This window comes from Anastrepha obliqua, chromosome 2 (assembly GCF_027943255.1).
Source record: "Anastrepha obliqua isolate idAnaObli1 chromosome 2, idAnaObli1_1.0, whole genome shotgun sequence".
Lineage (NCBI taxonomy): Eukaryota > Metazoa > Arthropoda > Insecta > Diptera > Tephritidae > Anastrepha > Anastrepha obliqua.
The window spans coordinates 91,173,327-91,196,493 of record NC_072893.1 but is presented as its reverse complement, the minus strand read 5'-3'; the positions used below and the strand labels follow the sequence as shown (position 1 = coordinate 91,196,493).

Here is a 23,167-nt window from a genome sequence, read left to right as displayed (position 1 = left end):
TTTGGATCGGGCATATTGAGAATGAACGAACCAAATTCTCTTTTGATCGACAAACTGCTTAGATGCTTAAAAAAGTCTGGGAAGTTTGCTGGGCAGTAATTAATTCCGAAAGCACCTATCTTTTAATCCTGTCTCTTGACCTTAAGTGCAATACACACATCCATCGAATTTAGAAAATATTTGTGTAAAACCCAGAATAATTTGCACTAGCTCTGCCCCCAGGCAAAAGAATAGCCTAATATGTTAAGGAACAAAAACGCCGGTTTAGCAAATGACACAAAGAATGCAATTTACGAAAAGGTATCTCTATAAAACTCTAATGCACGTCCAGGAAAAATACAAACTGACGCTGGCATCGCAGGATGCCACTAAGAATAGTCTCTGACATCTCGTCAACAATGGACGAATTCTCAGAACTTAAATAAAAGATAGCTTGGCGGCGAGACTTATACCAAACATAGATGAATGTTATGACAGACTGTTCGGAGAGGTGAACTTCTATATTACTCAGTTGCTATCTAGACATGAGTATTTTCGCAAATATCTAAACAGAATAGAGAAATCGGAAACTGGCAACTTGTTGGCACGTACATAGACCGAGTCCTACGTGCCAAAAAACTTGACATGGACGAAATGCTAACCTACAGGTAGTCTTTATCAGAACGCTTAATTGCATCTTCTCTGTATTCGATGATATGCTGCCGTAACTCCAGGGCAGAGAAACCTCCCAAGAGAGGAGGAGGGGGAATAGTTTTAGTGGCACACCACTCAGGTAGAGGCGATGGTCACGTTATGGTGCGCAGGCACTGTAAACTCTTTTTCATTGCCAAAAAACAACAAAAAAACAGGTGGACGTTATAAAAATACCTGTGAAGAAACAGGAGCTGGTTTATTTCGTTTAAAGAAAAAATAACAGTGCTGCTTCTGTCACGATAATAAGTTAAGCTTGATAAATGTCAGGCGGTCGCCGTAGCCGGCGAGGTCGTTGGTTCGAATCTCGGTGAAAGCAAAATTAATAAAAAAACAAAAAACCAAAAAAAAAACCTTTTTCTAATAGCGGTCGCCCCTCGGCAGGCAATGGCAAATCTCCGAGTGTATTTCTGCCATGAAAAAAGCTTCTCATAAAAAATCTGCCATTCGGAGTCGGCTTGAAACTGTAGGTCCCTCCATTTGTGGAACAACATCAAGACGCACACCACAAATAGGAGGAGGAGCTCTGCCAAACACCTAACAGAAGTGTACGCGCCAATTATTATTATTATTATTTTTTTTTTTTTTTTTTGGTAAATGTCATAATAGAAAAATTAATTATTTATTCACAAAAGTACCTACGACAGTAGAAAAATAGGAAAAAAAAACCAAGCAGAAAATGGTTGGGTGAAAAATCAGACAGATTACAAAATATCCATAAAGCCTTTAGAAAACCCATCCGATCAAACGATGCATATGTAAAGAATGATGTTTTAGTCAAAAGATTCAGTACCTCGACAACCGTAAAGGGATAGCGAAAGCAAGAGAGCTGACCGAGAGTACGTTCAAAAGGACCTGTCTTCAATACTATTTTATTTACATACAATACTCGTATCTTCTGATGTGGAGTGGCATTCCTTCGCAGTCGACACACACTCACCTTTCATTGCAATGCTAAGCTGCTTGTTATTGCAACTCTTTCAAGATCTTAATCTATTGCACACAGCGATGAAACCAGCATAAATAATTATACTAATTATGACCAAAGATACGTATGTGCTGACAGCGCAATATCAACAGCGAAGCGAGCGAATCTCAGTTGGTATCCGTTTATTGGCGATTGTGTACAATGCATAACAGCATGTTGCAGTAACAACAACAATAAATTTTAGTGGTTACAACGATTGAAATATCAACAGCAAGCATTTTGCTCACCATGTCGCATTGATGCTTCATCTTCATGCCAATTGAACTTAGCGAAAAGTTAAACTGTACGATGAGAAATGTATGGAAGCTTTACTGTTGTTTGATGAGTGGCTGTAGCTGTGGCTTATGGAGCTTAGGCATTTTTATTGTTATTTTTAATTTTTTCCTATTAACTTTATTCCGTTGACTATTACCACTAAAGTTTTATTCGAGAAGCATCAAAAGCAAATAAACAAAAATCAGTAAAAATATATATGCATGCATTCAAGCATTCATGCGTATACAAGAATACATACTATACATGCATATATGTGCTGCATATAAAGGGTGGTTAAGTTTCAAGGGCCGGTGTTGATTTTGAATAAAATACAATTTTTTTAGGAAATTATTGTCATCTCTCTTTATTATGATAATATTGGTATGGCTCAATTGTGTTCGGAACAAAATATGGTCCAAATGGCCGCCGCGGCCTCGGCGGCACAGCTCCATCCGATGGTCCAAATTTTCGATGACGCTGAGGCATAATTGAGGTTCTATGCCGTTAATGTGCCGAATTATCTCTGCCTTATCGACGTACACCGTTTCTTTCAAATAACTCCAAAGAAAGAAGTCCAACGGCGTCAAATCACATGATCTTGGCGGCCAATTGACATCGCCGCGACGTGAGATTATTCGGCCATCAAATTTTTCGAGCAAAAGAGCCATTGTTTCGTTAGCTGTGTGGTGGCACCGTCCTGTTGAAACCACATATCGTCCACATCCATATCTTCCAATTCGTACCATAAAAAGTTCGTTATCATCTTACGATACCGAACACTAATCACAGTAACTGCCTGACCGACCTCATTTTGGAAAAAATACGGCCCAATGATGCCGCCGGCCCATAAACCGCACCAAACAGTCACTCGTTGTGGGTGCCTTGGTTTTTCGGCAATCACTCTTAGATTATCATTCGCCCAAATGCGGCAATTCTGCTTATTGACGAATCCACTGAGGTGAAAATATGCCTCATCACTGAAGATGATTTTCTTCGATATGCATTTTGATTTGAACGTCCGTTTTCATAATAAACCTGAATAACTTTAACGCGTTGCTCGATTATGTATCTTTCCATGGTTCAAATTGAGTTAGTCTGAAATTGAAAAATGTTACATGAAATGCAGAAAAAACTTAACGCTTAGGTGTGGTTCATATTCAACATCGGCCCTTAAAATGTAACCACCCTTTATGTATAAATTATAGTGAAAATAAACTACCGTCTCCCTATATCAATTGTTGCACCGTAGACTGATACTGCTACAAGCGATCACCACTAGAAACTCTAACATGCGCGCCCGACCATCAAAAATCACAGCTAAAGCTGAGAATGTGGCTGACGCTGAGGCCGAGGTAAGGCCCGAACTCAACGCCAGCCACAATTCGTTGTCAGACTCGACAACACTTGTCAGGTGAACTTACCAAATATTTATTTCTTATGCTGGCTATTAAAATGCGAACTCATAACATATACACACAAACATTTACTTTCATATACTGTATTTATGCGCATAGGTGCACAAACCTTTACCTTTATACACCAACGGCGCATAAAATTGAATTGTTGCACGTCACTTTCACCCTTTTGCAATGCCGCCATAACAAATACCGGTTCGCCTGTAGCTAAACAATCGAACAATCGGCCAACCTATCGGCCCATCAACCATCGGTGCACGCTTGCAGTCTGCTCTTCTTTTTTCTGGCATTTTCCTGCTTGCTTCCGTTGCTCTGAGTTGAAGCTTTTAATGTAGCCGGCGAAATTTTTCGAATTCTTTGACATGACGATTTTTAGTTTTTTCTTACTTTTATTTTTTTGTAAATTTTTGATTTCATTTATTTTTTATTTGTCGTTGACTAGTTTTCTGCGCAGCATCAATGTTTATGTAATTCATTACAAAGTCGTTTCCATTTTTTATTGGCAGCAACCTGTTTATAGAGCCACACAGGTGCTCGCAATTACACATCTACATACAGACATTTGTATGCGCGAGTATGTATGCATATATGCGTATTCAAAGGAAGCTGTTGTAACAATGCAAAAATGTGGTTAAATACGTGAGAACCTTCATACATTCAATTACATATAATAAACATTGAATGCTCATACATATGTATGCATTTGGGTTCGCATACCCGTATGTTATACAAAAGACTTAAGCAGCGAACTCGCTTGAATAGCGCAGGTGGGTAGTCTCATGTGTGCACATACATATATTCCTTTATATGTTGAGTGTGCACAATGACGATGAATTTCAAATTATTTAATTGCCGTTGTGAAGAAATGCTTTTTATTCCACATTTAAAGCAAATGTAGGCCTTAAATTAGTACAATCACATTATTTTCATTTCGATTATTTTGAAAAGAGTTATTTCACGCAAAATTATTTTTTTCTTTTTTTTTCGCCATCAACTGCCACTCGTTGTATTCGATTGTACTTACAATTTATCTTTGGGACTATCAAAGTGGTTGTGCCTTTATTGGTTATTTGATTTCTTTTTTGGACTTTCGCACGTCGTGTGGTAATTCTGCAAAATTGTGTAAAATAATTATATTAAATAAGTAAATCTGCCTCCTTTGGCGACCCTTCTTGGGCACAACAGGTTTTCCTTGTTAATGGGATGTCTATTTTTTACAAAAGCCAAATTTGATAAGCAAAGAATAGTTTTTAATGGCATGTCCACAAAATTCAAATAAACTTCTAAATATTCACGTTTTGCAATTTGACAAAGCTCTAAAAATATTAGTACAGAGATTAACCACACATCCGGGCGAAGAGATGAAAATTTTATTGAAGAATAATAACAAAGCAAATAAATTTATATCAACTAAGCAACTTTCTGGTATTTGCTACTCATACTATACGCTTGCTATTTGGGTTCCACGATAACCTTAACTCGAAAACAAGTTGTATGAAAATGGTTCAGTAACATTTTAAATGCTAGAGAGACATTTTAAATGCTAGAGAATGCGAGATATAGTAGAGTTGTAAATATGTAAAAAAAGTGGTTGAAATTTTTCTATGAGCACTTATTCCATTGCCCAAGAATAGAAAATTCATCATACAACTTTTTGTAACCAGTGGCATAAAGATAAGTAAAACAATAATAATTTTATCTTTGAAATAAAGCGAAAAAATGTTGAGAATATTTTAATTACATACATTACTTGTTATTAGAAAATTAAGTTGTATGTTATGCATTTGTATATATATAGATTATTATATGGACCATAATTTAACAATTTATAAAAGGCTTTCTAATTCGTCGATGCAGGAGCTACGCCACCAGCAAACTGACTTTCGCGCACGCCGCTCATGCACCGAGCACATTAACACCCTAAAAGTGATTATGCAGCAGTCAGGTGAGTAGCTCACTCCCCTTTACATCTGCTTCATCGAGTTTTAAAAGTCGTTTGACACTCTTACACATGATGCAAATTACTTGAGTATCCTTGCGTGCAAAGGAGTGACTAATAAAATTATTGACCTCATAAAAGAACTGTACTCCGGTGGAACTGCTGTGTGAAGCACGAAATTACTCTGAGTGCCAGCATTGAAGTCCAAATTGGTGTCAAACAGATCTGTGTGCAATCGTCAACCTGGTCCTGGGCCAAGTAATGCGTTGAGCTTGAACGGAAAATAGAGGTATATCCTGGGGTTTGAATACTCATTTTGAAGACCTAAACTACACTGACGATATTTGTTTAATGGCGCACATGCGCTCGCATATATCAGGGAAGATGCATTCGGTAAGTGATTTTTCAACGCTGACAGGCCTGAAAATTTACATCGTCAAGACAAAGCTTATGTGCATTAACACCGCCGAAACGCTATCTACGAGGGGTGCCTTTTATATTTCGGGATTAGAGAACAAAAACAAATTTTAATCATCGAAAATCACTTTATTGTTTTTCAAAATATTCTCCATGAAGATCTATACACTTTTGCAAGCGTTTGAACCAATTGTCGAAGCACTTTTGCCACTCTGAATGAGGTACCTCCAAAACATGCATTCTGAATGCCGCAACCGCTTCTTCAGGTGTCGAAAAACATTGGCCTCTCAGTTTGTTTTTTACGTACGGGAATAAAAAGAAGTCATTCGGTGCCAAGTCAGGACTATACGGCGGATGACCCATTAATTCGATGTTTTGGGTGCTCAAAAATCCAGTTGTTTGAGCCAATGTGTGAGAGCTCGCATTGTCCTGGTGAAGAGTGATCCGTCTTTGGCGATTGGTTTTCCTAATTTCTTGGAAGACAACTGGCAAACAAATGGTTGTGTACCACTCAGAATTTATTGTTCTGCGTTGTTCTAGTGGTACGGTTGCGACTTGTCCAGTTTTTCCGAAAAAACAGGCAACCATTTGCTTGGAAGTGCTTCGTGCCCGAGCAACTTTTGTTGGATTTGGCTCATCTTGAAACACCCATACAGTCGACTGCTGTTTACTTTCGGGCTCATACGCGTAAATCCATGATTCATCACCTGTCACGATGTCATAGACGTATTTCGAAGCCCCGCGATCGTATTTTTTGAGCATTTCCTTCGACCAATCGACACGAGCCTTTTTTTGAGCGATTGACAAATTGTGTGGGATCCAACGCGAACAAATTTTTTTGACAGTCAAATGTTTATGCAATATTGAATGTGTGCTGGTCCCACTAATGCCTAAGAGTGTCTCAATCTCACGATAGGTCACATGACGATCTTGCAAAATCAGTTCGCGCACAGCATCAATGGTTTTCGGAACAACAACTGATTTTGAGCGACCTTCACGAAATTCGTCTTGGAGTGAACTACGACCACGATTGAATTCACCATATCATCGATAAACACTGGCCCTTGATGGAGCTTCATCGCCAAAAAATGAATTAAGTTCATCCATGCAATGTTGCTGAGTTAATCCACGTCGAAAGTTGTAAAAAATAATCGCACGAAAATGTTCACGATTTAATTCCATTTTTGGACCGAGATGAATCTTTTAAGTTACTGTAAACAACACAAATAGCGTTGGTATTGCGAAACGTTCTGAGTACGTAAAAGCCAAAAAATGTCAAACTTTGCGATACAGCTGTCAGTTGCCAGATTGCAACACCAGGGTTGCCAAATCCCGAAATATAAAAGGCACCCCGTATCTATATTGCCAGCACTCCGCTAGATGAAGTAGACGAGTTTCGTTATCTTATCAGCAACAGACATACACAAGCGTACAACAAAAGGACGAGCTGGCTTTGGCATTCTGAAGAAAGTTTGGAAATCGACGCACATTTCCAGATGTACGAAGCTAAGGATTTTCAACGACAATCGTTGTTTTCACAAGATCAGGAAAATATTCTGGCCCAACGTCATAAGCAACGTTGACCTTTGGTCTCCAACTAAGCAAACACCTATCCACCTCGAGGGACGGCGTCGCAAATGGAATTGGATCGGTCATACGTTGCGTAAACACCAGGGGGATATTAAAAGAGCTGCGTTATACTGGAATCTTCAAAAGAGCCGTAGGTGCGGGAAACCAGCCAACACTTGGAGATAGCAGGTTGTAGCAGAAGCGCAGAAAGCAGGCCATTCATGGAGACAAAGCAAATGTCTATCTTTAAACAAATCGAATTATAATATATTCCTACCTAGGAATATATATATTTTACTATATAAATATAAATATATACTATATCGTCCCCTTAGTATTAAAATAGCCTATAAATTTTTTGATGTTTTGAGAAAATGAATTTCAAACTTTTTGTCGAAAGTAGCTCTCACTCAAATCTCGTTATGTCTGTAAATATTTATTATTTTTTGACTGACGTTTTGACCCACTTTGTGGAACTATAATTTGACAAAATTTTGACCACATATAAAATCGACGATGGAGAATCCAAAAATAAAAAAAAAAAAGTAATAGCCTATAAGCACATAGGGTATTGTTATACTAAGGGGACGATATATAAATATTCTCTGTATTTTTTTTATTGCATCACCCCAGTTCTTATGTGATAAAATGCGTCTTGCTTCATCTATTCGCTACTTACTAACACTTGGCGAATCACAGAGGCTTAAAGCCTCAAATGCATTGAAACCCGAGCCAAATATTTCCTACCAATCCTATTTCTTTGTTGTTCCGTGGTTGTCATTTAACTCCTTCAAAGTGGGTCTGAAAGGCATTTTTGTTTGATCAAATATTTGCTTCCGGCTCATCCCCTACTAACACGCAGCTAAAACTTAAATCACAAACCAATATTGAATACAAAGCACTAGCGCAAACTAGTCGCTTATGTTAATCAACTTCAGTAACAACAAAACAAACAAAAAATGATTGTAATTATAAAACACAAAAATGTATCCACGTTTTATATAATCATTTTAAAAGTAGGAAGATATATACCTATACTATATGCAATGGAATTTGCTTGAAATTCAAGTGACGATTTATATTCTTGCTAATTCGAGGCCAAGGATGTTCTGGGTAAAATGAAACCAATATTCATAAAATATGTTTATGTACACAGTGAATCACAAAAGTCTTCACAAATAACTAACAAACCTTTTAATCAGAATTTTTGGAAAAATGGACCATTGAATTTTGGGTGTTTTCTTTAATATGGAAAAAGTAGAGCATAAGACCATCAGCAATTGTCAAAAATCAATGCGATTTTGAGCCACTTCAAACTTGCGCATACTTACTTACTTAGCTGGCAACTAAAACAGATGGTCGGTCTTGACCGCTACCAAAATGTTGCGCCAATCTCCTCTGCATTGCACGCATTAACGCCAGTTAAAAACATCAAGGGCGGTCGGGTCACTGTTGATATTTCGAAAAGAGTACCTTCTTTGCTGGACTGTTGTTATCCAATCACTCAACGTGACCTAGCCAACGCAGCTGCTAAATTTTAATGCGCTTCACCACGTTGATATTGGCGTACAGCTTGTATTGAACTCATGGTTCAATCTTATTCGGTATGTCTCGTTTACGCAAATTGGACCATAAATCTTACGAATAACTTTGTTCTCGAAAGCTCCTAGCAACCGGCTATTGATATTCGTCAATGTCCAGGACTCGACGCTATACAGTAAGACCGGGAGGATGAGTGATTGATAGAGCGTCTTTTTCGTGCGTGGAAGTAGCACCTGTTGGCCAGAGTTATTATTCGCTGGATTTCTAGACTGATAAGTTTGTTGGTGTTAATGCTGGATCCTAGGTAGACAAAGTCCTTAACTATGCCGAACTCGTAATTGTAAATCGCAACCTTCTGACAAAGCACTTTGTCTTGTCCTCGTTTACCGCAAGACGCACTTGACGGAATTCTTTTTGTAAGTTGCACTGGCTGCCTGCTGACTATTGCCAACAATGTTGATATTATCAGGCGCGATTAATTTTCTTCATCAAGTTGAAAAAGTCGCATGATAAGAAATCGGAAATTGTCTGAAACCCCGCTTCGTTTCAAATGGTTAAGAAACATCTTTGCTAATTCTCACAGCGCTGGTGGTGTTTGTTAGGGTCATTCTGCAAAGTCGTCTTTGCACTTTTCTTGTCAATTGAACAGAGCGCACTGAGATATCAGTTGCTGGGCATGATTTCATTCAAAATTCCATGGTATAATAAAATGTGATTTTTCTAAGAATTCTGATTAAAAAGTTTGAATGAAAGTTTTGATGAAAATTTGTTAAATTTTTTTAATTGAAAATTGGATTTATATGGCTGTTGTAATAGAATGAACTATCTATATATATAAAAAGAAGTTACATTTCCTTGGTAATCAAGAACCGCCAAACCGATTAACACAAAAATTTCAGGAGGTGGTTTGTGTGAAGTTTGATTGAAATCGGTGCAGCCGTTTCTGAGTTATGACATTTTATGTGAGGAATGGTTTCCTCTCATACGAAATGCCTGTATGGGAAAAACAACAACAAATACACAGCCGCTTATGAGCGTTTCTGTTGTACTGTTGTGGTTGTAAGTGTATTATGTTAATATTAATTTTGGACGAAAATATAATAAAAACTGGAGCATTCAAGGAACTGGAAAAACATTTTTAACTTTATTTATTTTAGCATAATTTATTAAGCGTAAAAAATTGAAATGGAAAGTAAAGAATCAAAGTTTAATTACAAGTTTTTATCGGCTCTTTCACCTTACCTGTATATGTAGGTGACCACCACAATCAAATTTTAAAAAAGTACAGAAAAGGCTATTGTGACATCTTTAGAAAGTATGTATAAAAATCAACTAATTCAACTGTTTAAACATTTTACGAGTTCTATAAAGAAAACTTAATATGAAAAATTTCTTGCGATATAAAAAAAACATTTTATGTATGGTGGTGCGAAGCCCACTGGGAAATGCTAGTATTTTAATAAAAGACTTTTAATATAAAATATGAAACAAAAAGAGGTTGTCTGTAAAGTCGGTTTACTGACGATAGTTTAACGTGACAACGTCATAAGAAAATACTGATGTAAGGGTTGCAAATTTCAAAACAAAATTTTAATTTTATTTGTTTGATAGATATTTTGTATGGATATAGAGGAGGAGATAAATGGAATTGCAATGGAATAGGTCAAGTTACATTTACACAAACGTGAAAAATGACGAAACATTTATCAAATTCATGAAAGATTTCTTCAATTTCGATTGTGCATCAGACGTTAATAAGTCAACAACACCAAGAGGCACCATCATCGATTTGCCTTTTTCAAGACACTTTACACTCGAAACACTCCCTTTCATTTCCTACTTTTCCTATCATCGTCCTATTCTCAACAGAGAAATGGTTCATTACCATGCACACAGGAAGAAGGCATATGCAAATACAAGTACATATGTGAATTTATATACCTACATATGCGTAGGACAGAGCCAGATGTCGAACGTTGCCGAACGCGGGGGCCGATTGTGCTCTTTGTCGTTCGTTCCGCGCTCTCGCTTGCAGTTCAAGCCCATTAGCTTACATTTGCTTGCGTACGGAATAGATTCGTATATTTGATATGTCCATATGATTTGTATGCATCTTTACATATAGATTTGTTCTTTTTGAAAATTGCGCGAAATTGTATATGTATATGCATGTTTATATACATATATTAGTATACAACATATCTTATAAGGTATATGGTAAATATTACCATACATTTAATATAAAACCATACATTTTTTCCTTCATATATAATAAAAAAAATTAATAATAATAACATTAAAACAACAGGTATTATTAACAAACTTGGTTTTATTTTAAATTCTTCAAGTAAATCAAATTAATAATAATCAATAAGAAGGCATATGCAAATACAAATACGTGAATTTATATATGTACATATGCGCATATACATACATATATACGCTCACTTAAGTAGGAGAGAGCAAGATGTCGAACGTTGCCGTTCGTTTGCTTTGTTCGTTCCGCGCTTTCGCTTGCAGTTCATTCAATGCAATGAGCAAGGTAACGACAAATGAGCAAGGTAATGGCAATGAGCAAGGTAACGACATATGAGCAAGGTAACACTAATGAGCAAATTAACACTAATGAGCAAGGTAACGACACATTTTTTCGTGCGTGCAGCCTGTTAAATCGAATTATAAGACGTTATCACGTCAAAAAAAACGGTTTGGAAAAATATTGAGTAGTATCTTTTTTATAGCATTTTTAATTCCGTAAAGTTATATGGCGGACCCTGTATATTTATTTGTGCTTTCCCAATTTAACAATCGGCGCTTCGTTTTCACTGGTTTGTTTAGTTTATAGTAAATCTCACAAATCACAATATTGCCAAGCCATTCCCTGAATTTTCACAAACATGTAATTTCTCCTCTTTTTGTTTGTTTTGCATTGGTAACGGACTTCAAGTCAGACTTGTCAAAATCACGAAAAAATACAGCAACTGTTTTCGAAAGACGCCCCCTCAGGGCGCCTTGGTAATTCGCAAATTAATTATAGAGCGAATTACGAGACGTGTTAACATAGCATTAGATTTCCGGCTGTCAAAGAATTGCAACCTTGTTCTTGATCGTCACAGCTGTTTAATGTCAAACTTTGCAAATTTTTTGTTGGAAGCCAATTTTTCCACGATTCTAAATTAATTATTTACTATGATGAGCAGAAATAAATAGCATAAATGACTTACAAAATAACACCTCAACAACGAAAGCATTAACGAAAATAAAGAATAAAGCGGATAATCGCCAAGCATTCCTAATAAAGAAATTATTGTGGTCTTGATTTTGTTGCCAAGCAGTGATTTGGAAAATTGATAAAGCAGCAGTATATTTTAAAAGAACTTATTAGTAACCAATAAGTATCAGAGTTTTAAAGCAAGTTACCAAAAGTGATACGCAAAAATGGACACCAGTTGGGGCATACATGATGACATGAATCTGTAAGTAGCTTTAAGCTGTGATTATGTTTGAAAAATGGCAATGAAATGTTAAGGCTGGTTCGTTGCGAATATTGGAGTCTATGAGTATGAGTATAGGAGGGTGTCATAGTCCACTCTTGTACCATCAATAATAATGCATTAGCCTTGCCACCCCTTCTATAGTGAGTGCTTTTGACACAATTATGACAATTATGACCACTTGAAGGAAAATTTGATTGATTTTATTGATTTGTTGTGATTGTTTTTGCTATAACTAATGCCTAATATACATATACTAGATACATAACGCCGGAGCGTTTCGTTGTTGAACCGAATGGCAAAGATGAGCTGCTGGTGATTGATCGCGTTGCGAATACAGTGCGTGTTCAAAGTAAGTAATCTACTTTGGAATATGTCACAATGGTAGAATTCCATATATATTTATACATAATGCGTTACGAATACACCTAATTTTTTTAGGTAAAACCAACCAACTTAACAACCAAGTGCCCACACGACGTGTCTGTGGTATTCTAGGCACAATACAACTGCTAGGTGGTCACTATCTAATTGTGGCAACTCATCGCCTTTACGTGGGCATGCTGAATGGAGCTATAATATGGCGTTTGGCTGGTTACGATATCATACCCTACATTCCGACCATTACACATTTGCGTCCCAAGCAAAGAGAGCAAAATGAAGCTTACCTAAGCATGTTGCGGCAAACATTGGATACACGATTTTTCTACTTCTCGTACTGGTACGATTTAACGCATTCGCTGCAACGACTCCATGGCATGCCACCAGATTTTATGAAGGTACGTTTGTGAAATAAAATCTTTACAAATTTTCTCTAAATATACTTATTTTATAAAGAATGGATTGTTCGAACGCGCCGATGAACGCTTCGTTTGGAATGGCGCACTTCTACGCAACTTCAATTGTCCAGAAATGCGTAAATTCGCACTACCAATTATTTTAGGCTGTAAGTTTGTCTACATTTCTCATTCTTACAACTAGAATTGACATATCGTCTTTCACAGTTGTTTCCATCAACCAAGTACAAGTGAATGGCCAAACATTCTTTTGGTCAATCATTTCACGCCGCTCCATACATCGTGCTGGCACACGCTTCTTTGCACGTGGCATTGATGAGGCAGGCAACGTAGCTAATTTTGTCGAAACGGAACAGATTATCGAATATAATGGACAGCGCATCTCCTTCGTGCAGGTAGTTTCCACACATTTGATGAAAAATGGTATTTCAATTAGAGTAACATAAATGTCCTACAACTCAGACCCGGGGTAGTATGCCCTTCTATTGGCGCCAACTGCCAAACCTACGCTACAAGCCCGATCCGGAGCTAGTGCCTGGCAAGGATCACTTGGGAGCATGCAGTAAACACTTTGAATCACAAGTTATGCTGTATGGCCGCCAAATAATATTAAACTTGGTAATTTGAATAGCTGCGGAGTGTATATGTATTTTCATATATTTTAAATTTTTTTACTGAATTTGTAGGTGGATCAGAAACGCGCAGAAGGTATTCTGGAACGTGCATTCCGCACATTTGTGCAGCAAATTAATAATCCGAATGTACGCTATGAAGCCTTTGACTTCCATGCTGAATGCAAAAAAATGCGTTGGGATCGTTTGCAAATTCTAATCGATCGCGTCGCTCATGAGCAGGACGAGTTCTCAGTTTTCCATCTACGTGAAGATGGTAGTTTGGTAACAGCACAGGATGGCGTATTTCGCACAAACTGCATTGATTGCTTAGACCGTACCAATGTTGTGCAAAGTATGTTGGCCAAGCGATCGCTAAATGCTGTGCTACAAAAGCTGGGTATTTTACAAACCGGTCAATTAGTAGAGCGTGCTGCGCCCAACTTCGAATATATTTTTAAAGGGGTGTGTCAAATAATCTAAAATTTTAATTAATTTTTTAACGTACGCTTTTCACAATTATAATCAGGTTTGGGCTGATAATGCTGATGTAATTTCTCTGCAATATTCCGGGACCGGCGCTCTGAAAACGGATTTCACACGCACAGGAAAACGTACAAAAGCCGGTCTTATGCAGGATGGTGTTAATTCGGCAACACGCTATTATCTCAATAATTTTTCTGATGGAAGCAGACAGGTGAGTTTCCATGCGAAAAATTTAATTGCTTGTATTTGAATGAATTTAAACTTAATTTTCTAAAATTTCGTTTCTTAAGGATGGTTTTGATTTATTCTTGGGCAAGTATATTGTGAAACCGGATGAAGGTAATTTACTGCCATCGCCTTTGGTGGTTACGCGCACATGGCGTTACAATACGGTACACTGCTAATCTAATAACTCAATAAGGGAAAATAATTAATATGCATAACCGAACTGTCTTATATTTCAGATTCCTTCCGTTTTGCTGTTTGCCATCGCTATGCTCTTTATCACGGCCATATTTCCGTCAGAATTTAATACGGAAAGTTTATTATTCCTTTTGTTCTGGGGAACAATTGTTGGTGTGGGTACTGCTGGCATATTGCATTACGGTGTGGAGTTCGTCGACTGGCCACGTTTACATCCGCCAATCAAAATTGAAGCCTAGCAAATATGGGAACGGCGTTATTATGTGCGTTTAGATGAAAAGTAAAGATTAAATAAATTTCGCACTGACGCCGCGAGCAACACTTGATTAACGTATGTATGCACAGCAGTGAATTTAGTTGAATAATTCTGCAGCATTTCACACTAGTGTTCATCTTAAAATTCCTTGCTTGTTTATAGCCAATTTTGTGTTATGTTATTCTGTAAGGATATTCGTCAGGTTTATGATAAAGATATAAAATACAATTTTTAATTAACGCAAAAGCAAAAACCCATGAAATGACGCGAAAATAAACAATTACATTTACTTATAAATGTAACAAAATTCTTTGTGAAATACGTAACGGTTATTCAATAAATAATCCAAAATCCAACGAAGTAAATACAGTTGTAAATTTCAATATCATTGCAACATTTGCTTAGCGGCTATGTGTATTTTATTTAAAAGCATAGATTTGTGTACAAGAAATCTTTACTTCAGTCATCTAGGTAAGCCCCACTCGAAAGTTCTTATTTTGAAATAATTGAATTTATAGCACCTGGCCAGTTTTATTACTTCGTAATATTATTATGTATTTAAACAATATTTGGTTTTCGGTTGTTCAAAAGAATTACATCCATTTACAATGAACGTGTTAATTGCATTAATGTATAAGGATTCTTATTGCTTAGGTACTTGAGTTGTTCGTCAAAGCCCTCCGCAGTTTTCTGTATCCAATTTCGATCCAAATAGTACTGTATACAACTTGCGAACTCTTTGTCCGTATAATTTTCAACACGCACCGGTACAAATGGGTCTAGATGTTCAAATCCTTCCTTGCCAAGTAGATAGCGAGGCATGTACGACTCCATATAACCTTCCGTCATGCCTATTTTATCTACAGTTAATATGCACACCCCATTAGTCCAATTATAATTTGTAATATCTAAGAAGGGTTGAGTCAGCGTAATGCGATCTGGAGTTATACGCTGTTTATTATCGCCGAAAATCCGAGTCTCCGGATGGTAGAACGCATTAAAACCGTCAATCGCCACCATTACTTTACAATGCTCTTCGCTAGCGTGTTGTTTTAATTCGGATAATAAGGCAGATACTGTCTCAGATGCGAACTTAATGCGTGTAATACCATGCTCCACCAATTCCAATAGCGTTGAACCAGCTGGTGTTGCTTCTCGTTTACTCCAGACATAATCTTTACTGGTCTTCAATTGCAATTTCGAAAGTAGGTCGGCGTTTTGGGTCTTGAAATGTACCAACCAAGCCGCTGCATCGAAGGGCAAGTCGATGAATCCTTCTTGCGAAGATGCATTTGCTGTCTCCTTTGGACGTTTCATCCAGTTAGGCACCCAAGGCACGTGTACAAGTAAGAAACCGTTTTGTAAACCGTAATGCAGTACATGAGCCATGGTTAGTGTCTTGCCAACACCATTATCACCGTATAGAACATAACGAATGACCGGTCGTTTGAAATCAGTGTTCCGGATGTAATTTATTAGTTCTAAGCCCGTTGGACGCACCATAACACAAGCTTCGGTGAAAGTCTTTACTTGTTGTTCAAATTGTCGGGGCAGTCCCCCACCGCTGAATAATTGCTTCTTCTGTTCAGGGGAAATTGTGTAGAACTTGGCTTCATGCACTTTAGAATGCTTGTCGGTGTTAGTCTCGGCTGTGCGGTAATCAGTTGGAACGAGTGTCGGGCGATTATATTGTGATTCCACCGTTGCCTCCGCAACGGCTGTGCAGTAAGCCGAATATACTTTCGAAACACGCGGAAGTTTCAATGAATGTCTTGCTAACATTTTCGAACACTGTTTGTAAAAGTTTAATTTAAATTTTATACTTTTCCAACAACCTTAGCTACACAGAAATTGAAATCCCATGCACCCAACAGCTGATTTCTGAATAGAGTATTAACTGTCATGGGATGATATCGATAAATCGATAAAGCTATAAGGCGTTGGTCATATTCATAAAACACGGTATATTGTACAAGGCGAATAGAGTATCTACGTTGGCGCCATTAAAAAACAGTTACTTTATTTTCCGCGATTTTGACAATTCCGACGTTAGCTAAGTTCGCAATACGCAACAAATAAAAGTAGGAAAAATTACGTGTTTGTGAAAATGCAGTGAATGGCTTGGTAGTTTTGAGATTTGTGAGATTTAAACTACCCAAACTAATGAAAACGAAGTGCCGTGTGTTAAATTGTGAAAGCACAAAGTAATATATAGCCTCCAAATGCAGATTGTTTGTTTTTTATGCGGAAGACGACGTGGTTTGAAAGTATGTGTGTGTGACTGTAATTGCTTGTGTTTGGTTGCTTCCATTGCTTTCGCCTACTCTTCTTCTTCACAAAATGGTGGTGGTGGCCAATTGTGATCAGCTCTTCGAGAGATAACACGATCCAGAAACTTTTCCCGTAAAAGATCAATGGTTTCGTTACTTGTGTGGCACATAGCACCGTGTTGTTGAAAATAAACGTTGCTCACATCAATACCATTCAATTCCATTAATCAGCTCTCGATAGCGCAATCCATTCAAAAAGAACCCCTGTTATTGGAAAACCCTATATATGTAGTTCAGTACGTGTATCGCTTCATACAGATAACACCAGTTCTCACAATAAATACTTCTGACCTCCGGTAGAACTCGATCCACTTTTGCAATAATTCCAGATCCGTTATAAAAGCAAAGAAACTGCGCTCGGAAGCTTTACTTACATATATTGTCAGTGGCACAATTCAACTCCGCGCATCGCATTTGAATAAGTTTTTAAATAAATCACAAATTATAGTACACATTTACCCAAGGCTGTTTGTGAGAAAAAAAAAAAAAACAAAAACAATATTCTTAAATTACGTCATCGTTCTGCCTAATTCACTGAGAGCGGGTTAGCGGTTCACGCCAAGAATGATAGAAAGAAGATTGCGAACATCAGAGAGTGCGTGACGTCACGTTTTTCCGAGTTGTGCAGTATCGCCAACCATTTGCTCTCCGCAATAAATTTAGTGCTTTTTTATACCGAAAATGCGAAAATTTTGAAGTTTCGTGTTTGTTTCTTTTTTTATTTATTTAAAGCTACCGAAACTTTAAGTTAAAAAAAAAACTGTATTATTATACAGAAGAAGGTTAAAAAAGGACACTCTGAGAAGCTTCTAGTGCTAATGAAAATTAGTTGGTTCTTATAAAATTTGATATTTTGAAAGAGTGAATTTAATTTTTTGTTCCTTCTAAGGTTATGCAAGAATATTAAATGTCCCTCTCTCAACTCTTCTTAAGATTGAAAACCTGTTTACACATTTTAAAAGGCGTTTGAATTTACTGAATGTGGATTAAAACCATAGGGGTGTAATCGTTTCTTCCGGCCATCAATCCTTAGTGAGACATAGGGCATCAAGAGGTGTATTCATTGTAAAAATAAGCCACAAAATACCAGAAAATGCGAAAGAAACCATACTGACATTTTTAAAAAGAGTAACTTATCTAGTTACATAACCTTAAATATAGCAAATAAGTCATTCTCTTAACAAAAGAGTCTCGCTTAGCAAAAAAACTCATCAATTAAATTGTACATAAGCATAACATATTTATTTAAAAAAACGCACATTCTAAATACAACTTCTCTCGCATACAAAGTTGTTTAAGTGATTCAATAAAAATTTGGTGTTTTACTCTCTTGAAATGGGTATTTTAGTGCGTTTTTATATCCAAAGCTAGGCAGCACTGCAGGAGCGAGAGAGAGATTTGACTGCCGAAAACAGAAGAACACCAACAACAGCTGCAATCGCGGGCAATGCCACCAGATGTTAAAGAAAAGTAAAGCTAAATAAAACTGAGTGAATTATTTAACTAATTATTAAAAAATGTATATTTAACAAAATTATAAACATAACAAATTAATTAGAACAGGTTAAAAAAAATTCATGAAGAAAGAACTAAATAACAAAAAAATGCTAAATCAAGTTACGAAAATGGTAATCTAGCCATACTGGAGCTAAAATCACGTAACTCGTCAAATTCGCTGAGAGCAAAGTAACGGGACCACGATAGGCGGCATCTCATTATTCTTTCCATCATGGGTTCACGCAAAATTCGCTCATCAGTGGCGCTACCAGTGCACCAGAATTAAAGTTATTAATAGTGGTAACAATTTTTGGTAACAAAACATTTTGCCAACCACAAAAATAACCTGTAAAAGTTGAAACCTCCATAAAACCAAAATACGACACAATTTAGTTCGAGCCATCACGTTTCGAATGCATGCATTTACCCATCAGACTACTAAAATTAAGTTTCGCAGAGTTTTATATTAATAAAGCATTTTCTTTATTTCATCATACAAGACCAAAACGATGGCAGCACCAGTGCCACGCAATATATTTGAAAATGCACCTTTAAAGAAAGCGAATGGACCCTCTGTTTTGGCGATAACTAGCCAACAATGTGCTGTGTTCTTATAAATGCGTTCGGATGCCTTTAAACCAGATTGCATCATCATACGCCGACGTACCGTGTCGAAAGGATAGGAAATTATACCGGCCATAGAAGTTACAGCTTCAGCTATCATAAAGTTGATCCATATCGGTGAGTTTTTAGGATCTGGCAACATTTCACGGGCTGTGTCATAGCACCCAAAATATGCCCCACGGTACACAATAATACCTTGCACGGACACAATGAAACCACGATATAATCCGACCGGACCGTCACTTTTGAAAACCTTTAATATACAATCAAACAGTCCATTAAATTCACGTTGACCAGCTTTTCCCACATCAGCAGCCAATCTGTTACAAATATAACAATTTTGTCTCCTTTAGGACTCTTGTCTAAAAACTTTTACCAAAATACATCAAAGAGATAATTTGATCTTCAAAGATATAATTTCATAAAACCATAAAACATAAAATTGAATGACGAACTTTATAAGTTTTTAAATAATAATGCATATTTATCCAATCTTCTCGAGCAGTATCGAGGTCAAAATATTCTACGAATACATCACTCACCGAGTACGCGCAAAATCCAATGGGTAGACAAAGCAAAGTGATGTGGCACCTGCTGCCCCGCCAGATAGTAAATTGCCTACGAAGTAACGTCCCGGTTGCTCTTTTTTGTTAACACCACTTAGGAATATCTTTAAATATGCCACAACCATTTTTATATACATTAGATATTTTAACAAAACATTTACATATACATATACGTGATTTCTTTTCTGCTTACCTGTTTGTATTTATCCTTAAACGCAAAATTCAAAGCCTGAGTAGGAAAATACCTAATGACGTTAGCTAAATTGCCTCGCCAAAATGCTAAAAACCCTTGTTCTCGAGGAATCCTTATAAAGCAATCTATCATTCCCTTGTATTGTTTGTCGGCTGAAATTTGCTTTGATATAGCCTGGACTTGCAGAAGCAATTTGACACGTTCAATCGGTGCCATTGCAGTCTTGGCAATCGCTGCCGAAACACCACCAGCCATGAAATCCTTAAGAAATGCAATCGGATCAGATAAATCTGATTTTATTTCACCTTCACCCATTTTGATATTCGTGCACAATAGAAATATTCTTGTATTCGAAATATGTATCTGAAATTATCAGTTAGCCAGCCACGTTTGAAAAAATAGAGAAATCGAATGTGATAGAGTCAAAAAAATTTGAATAAAATTTCGATGTTTATATGTCAGGTGTTCTAAAACAAAAAACAAAACGCTTCGATAACAGTAGATTAGGCGATAACAACAGTTTAGGTGCAGAGCATCACCAATCCAGTACTATATGAAAAGTGGAATATTTTTATTTTTTATTTATTTGTTTATTTACAAGAGTAACAATTATAAATAACTATTACACTTAAGAGTTAACCGCTAAATACTAATGTTTATTTGGGGTGAGGTTAAAGTTAAGGGAGAAGGTACGATGGAGGAGGTGAAGAATTTTTGAGATCAGTGTTAGGGGTTAGCTGATATGGATTGTATGGCTTGCTCAGAGCTTACTGGGCTTTATATTTACTCTAGTTTGTGAAATGAATTTACAAATTAATTTAATAGATACTATTGATATCTGTGCTTCTTAATAAATCCGGTGGGCTTGCAGTTAGGAAACACAACAGTTTAACATTCCTCTCACTTTTGGCACTAGTCAAGAATATGAATTGTTGAGTAGTCGCAGGAGTTGCTGTGAGGACAGAGCGGTTTGGGCGAACCATTTAGCAAGTGGACGTAAGTAGACATTGAATGGCGTTCCTGAGTTACGTGAATTTTTTGAGGGTTGACAGGATATGTTAAAGGGATATAAATATTATATTATATTTCGCTCCGGTGGGAGTTAAATATAAAGCGTCAAATACACCAGTCAAGCGGCTTGTACATTTATTCTAAATTCTTTTCGCAACATTAGTTGTCATAGCATTACCCGTTGCTTATTTTAAATTCTTTTAAAATTATTTTTCTTAGCTTACGCTACTTTTTATGCTTTATATGTTATATTAAATGTATTTATTTAGCTCTTAGCTATAATTTTAAAATTATTAGACTTAGGTTTAAAATAAACAAATAGACGAACCGAAAACTAATTACATGCAATAGTTTCGAAAGCTAAATAGCGGAATTAAAAAGATTCAAAAAGCTACCCTTAAATCAGAAAAGTTAAATAATAAAAAGTCAGGTAAAAATTGTCCACTCAAATGCAACAATAACGATGTGACAAGGGTCTATTTATTATACATTCTTTTCGTTCTGTTTTTCATTATTAGCTCGATAGCACAGGCTTTTGCAATTGGTAGCACTGATATGTGAATCTTTACGTAAACTGAAGATATACAAAGTAAATTAAAAAAAACTTTGATATAAGAGATAACTTTTATGTTGAATGAGGTTTTTTGCAGAAAATTGTAAGGCTATAATTTAGGCATAGACTGTTATTGAAATTTGATAATATTTGAATTGATTAGCTCTTGAAAAAAGCCAATTCTGAATTCTCCCGGGGAATTTATTCACCCCAAAAACGCGTCTTCCGAATTCGCACGGCGTCATTACTGAAGAAAATACAAACAAAACAAGGGAAATTACCTATTTGTGAAGAGGAAAGAAATTATACACACACACATCCGTATAAATACGAATTATTTCATTCTCTGTTCACAAAATAATAAAATGTACATATACATATATACAAAAAAAAATATTTCTTTACATATGAATAACAACTATAAATACAAGGTAAAAAAAATACTATAGGATAAAAAAAGAGTAATATTGATATTAGTAATATTATCAAACCTTTAATAAAGCCGTGGTCCATGCCCATTGACCTGAAATTAACAGCGCCGTGACGATTTCTTACGGAGCGAGAATTCCAACGATCCTTCGGAGAGAATTAACATATTGTACTATATAGGCCGACAGTGTCTTAAATTTTAAAAGAAATTTTAGATGTCTTAAGGTGGACACAGTGTTAAATGTCGATCAAGTTTGGAAGAACACAATATGAAAGTTGCTAGTCTAATTTACATATCTTTGCATTCTTACACTAATTTGGGATCCCAGGAGTAATTAGCTGCATCGAAGGGACCCAACTAATATTCTTAAAACCATGCGACGGTAATCATTTTTATTTAGATGGGAAAGATTGTTTTAGCGTCAATGCGATGATACTAAGTTAAATAACGACTTTTGTACTACTTACATATATACAAAATTAATATTGGTACGTTTACGGATGACTATAAAATGGTCAAAAATTCTCTTGTTTTCAATTTATCCAGTATAAAGTGGTATCTGCTATCTAGTTATGAATCGGTTACCTCTTGCTTACTAGGGGATCCCGGTTAAAAATGAAAGCCCCCTTTCTTCTTCCTTTCTTTCTCATCAATTCTACAAATACAACAATTTGCTATTGCGAAGTTTTTCCTATATTCTTCCCTGGGGTAAGAAAAGTGAAAGAAAATACAAATGGTCACACTTTGACAACCCGACAACCAATCAGCTGATCAAACAATACCACCTCATATAAATTGGTCGCCATGTACAAAAATTTACACTAACTTTAGGCTGGAGAGAATGAAGATGTGTGTAATCTATGTTTCCTGCTACGCATTCCGTTCAACTTTGCTCAAAAACAGCAATGAAAAAAAGTCAAGGCATTCGTTCCCACGACAGCCGGTTCTACGTTACCGAAACGACCCGGATTTATATCCGGCCAAGGACTATCACTCCGGCAGCATTCCCCGTATGTAAATATGGGGAATGTTTATGCTGCTACAACAGCAGCAACAACAACAAGTCACGGCATTTGAACGA

At 36.6% G+C, this 23,167-nt stretch overlaps 4 protein-coding genes across 4 annotated transcripts in view; 2 read left to right on the top strand and 2 right to left on the bottom strand.

Moving 5' to 3' along the window:
• Nucleotides 1-11,838, top strand: part of LOC129238858 (probable WRKY transcription factor protein 1) — a 161,379-nt gene extending 149,541 nt beyond the window's left edge. Inside the window, exon 6 of the transcript XR_008581811.1 lies at nucleotides 11,763-11,838. The gene's annotated coding sequence lies outside the window, so the exon portion shown is untranslated. The remainder of the gene's footprint in view (nucleotides 1-11,762) is intronic.
• Nucleotides 11,839-11,959: 121 nt separating this feature from the next.
• On the top strand, nucleotides 11,960-15,247 carry LOC129238859 (phosphatidylinositol-3-phosphatase SAC1). The gene is made up of 10 exons (XM_054874081.1): nucleotides 11,960-12,291; nucleotides 12,570-12,661; nucleotides 12,751-13,088; nucleotides 13,147-13,255; nucleotides 13,314-13,501; nucleotides 13,569-13,724; nucleotides 13,793-14,182; nucleotides 14,247-14,414; nucleotides 14,494-14,595; nucleotides 14,668-15,247. The coding sequence occupies exons 1-10, from the start codon at nucleotides 12,254-12,256 to the stop codon at nucleotides 14,863-14,865; spliced, it is 1,779 nt and encodes a 592-aa protein (XP_054730056.1). The 5' UTR covers nucleotides 11,960-12,253; the 3' UTR covers nucleotides 14,866-15,247.
• A 138-nt stretch (nucleotides 15,248-15,385) lies between these two features.
• Nucleotides 15,386-16,777, bottom strand: LOC129238861 (28S ribosomal protein S29, mitochondrial). Its single transcript, XM_054874082.1, has one exon. The coding sequence runs from the start codon at nucleotides 16,662-16,664 to the stop codon at nucleotides 15,486-15,488; it is 1,179 nt and encodes a 392-aa protein (XP_054730057.1). The 5' UTR covers nucleotides 16,665-16,777; the 3' UTR covers nucleotides 15,386-15,485.
• A 2,334-nt stretch (nucleotides 16,778-19,111) lies between these two features.
• On the bottom strand, nucleotides 19,112-20,555 carry LOC129239044 (ADP,ATP carrier protein-like). Its single transcript, XM_054874315.1, has 3 exons — nucleotides 20,093-20,555; nucleotides 19,876-20,003; nucleotides 19,112-19,653 (listed from the first exon to the last, which is right to left on the bottom strand). The coding sequence occupies exons 1-3, from the start codon at nucleotides 20,405-20,407 to the stop codon at nucleotides 19,176-19,178; spliced, it is 921 nt and encodes a 306-aa protein (XP_054730290.1). The 5' UTR covers nucleotides 20,408-20,555; the 3' UTR covers nucleotides 19,112-19,175.
• Between the last annotated feature and the right edge of the window lie 2,612 nt (nucleotides 20,556-23,167).

Bases quoted from the DNA above. Each gene is read 5' to 3' on its own strand.
- LOC129238859 (XM_054874081.1), top strand. From the start codon at position 12,254: ATGGACACCAGTTGGGGCATACATGATGACATGAATCT. The intron at 12,292-12,569 runs GTAAGTAGCTTT...TACATATACTAG, and splicing joins ATACATGATGACATGAATCT to ATACATAACGCCGGAGCGTT. The intron at 13,089-13,146 runs GTACGTTTGTGA...TATTTTATAAAG, and splicing joins TGCCACCAGATTTTATGAAG to AATGGATTGTTCGAACGCGC.
- LOC129238861 (XM_054874082.1), bottom strand. From the start codon at position 16,664: ATGTTAGCAAGACATTCATTGAAACTTCCGCGTGTTTCGAAAGTATAT.
- LOC129239044 (XM_054874315.1), bottom strand. From the start codon at position 20,407: ATGGGTGAAGGTGAAATAAAATCAGATTTATCTGATCCGATTGCATTT. The intron at 20,004-20,092 runs GTAAGCAGAAAA...GCATATTTAAAG, and splicing joins TTAAGGATAAATACAAACAG to ATATTCCTAAGTGGTGTTAA. The intron at 19,654-19,875 runs GTGAGTGATGTA...TATTTGTAACAG, and splicing joins TTGGATTTTGCGCGTACTCG to ATTGGCTGCTGATGTGGGAA.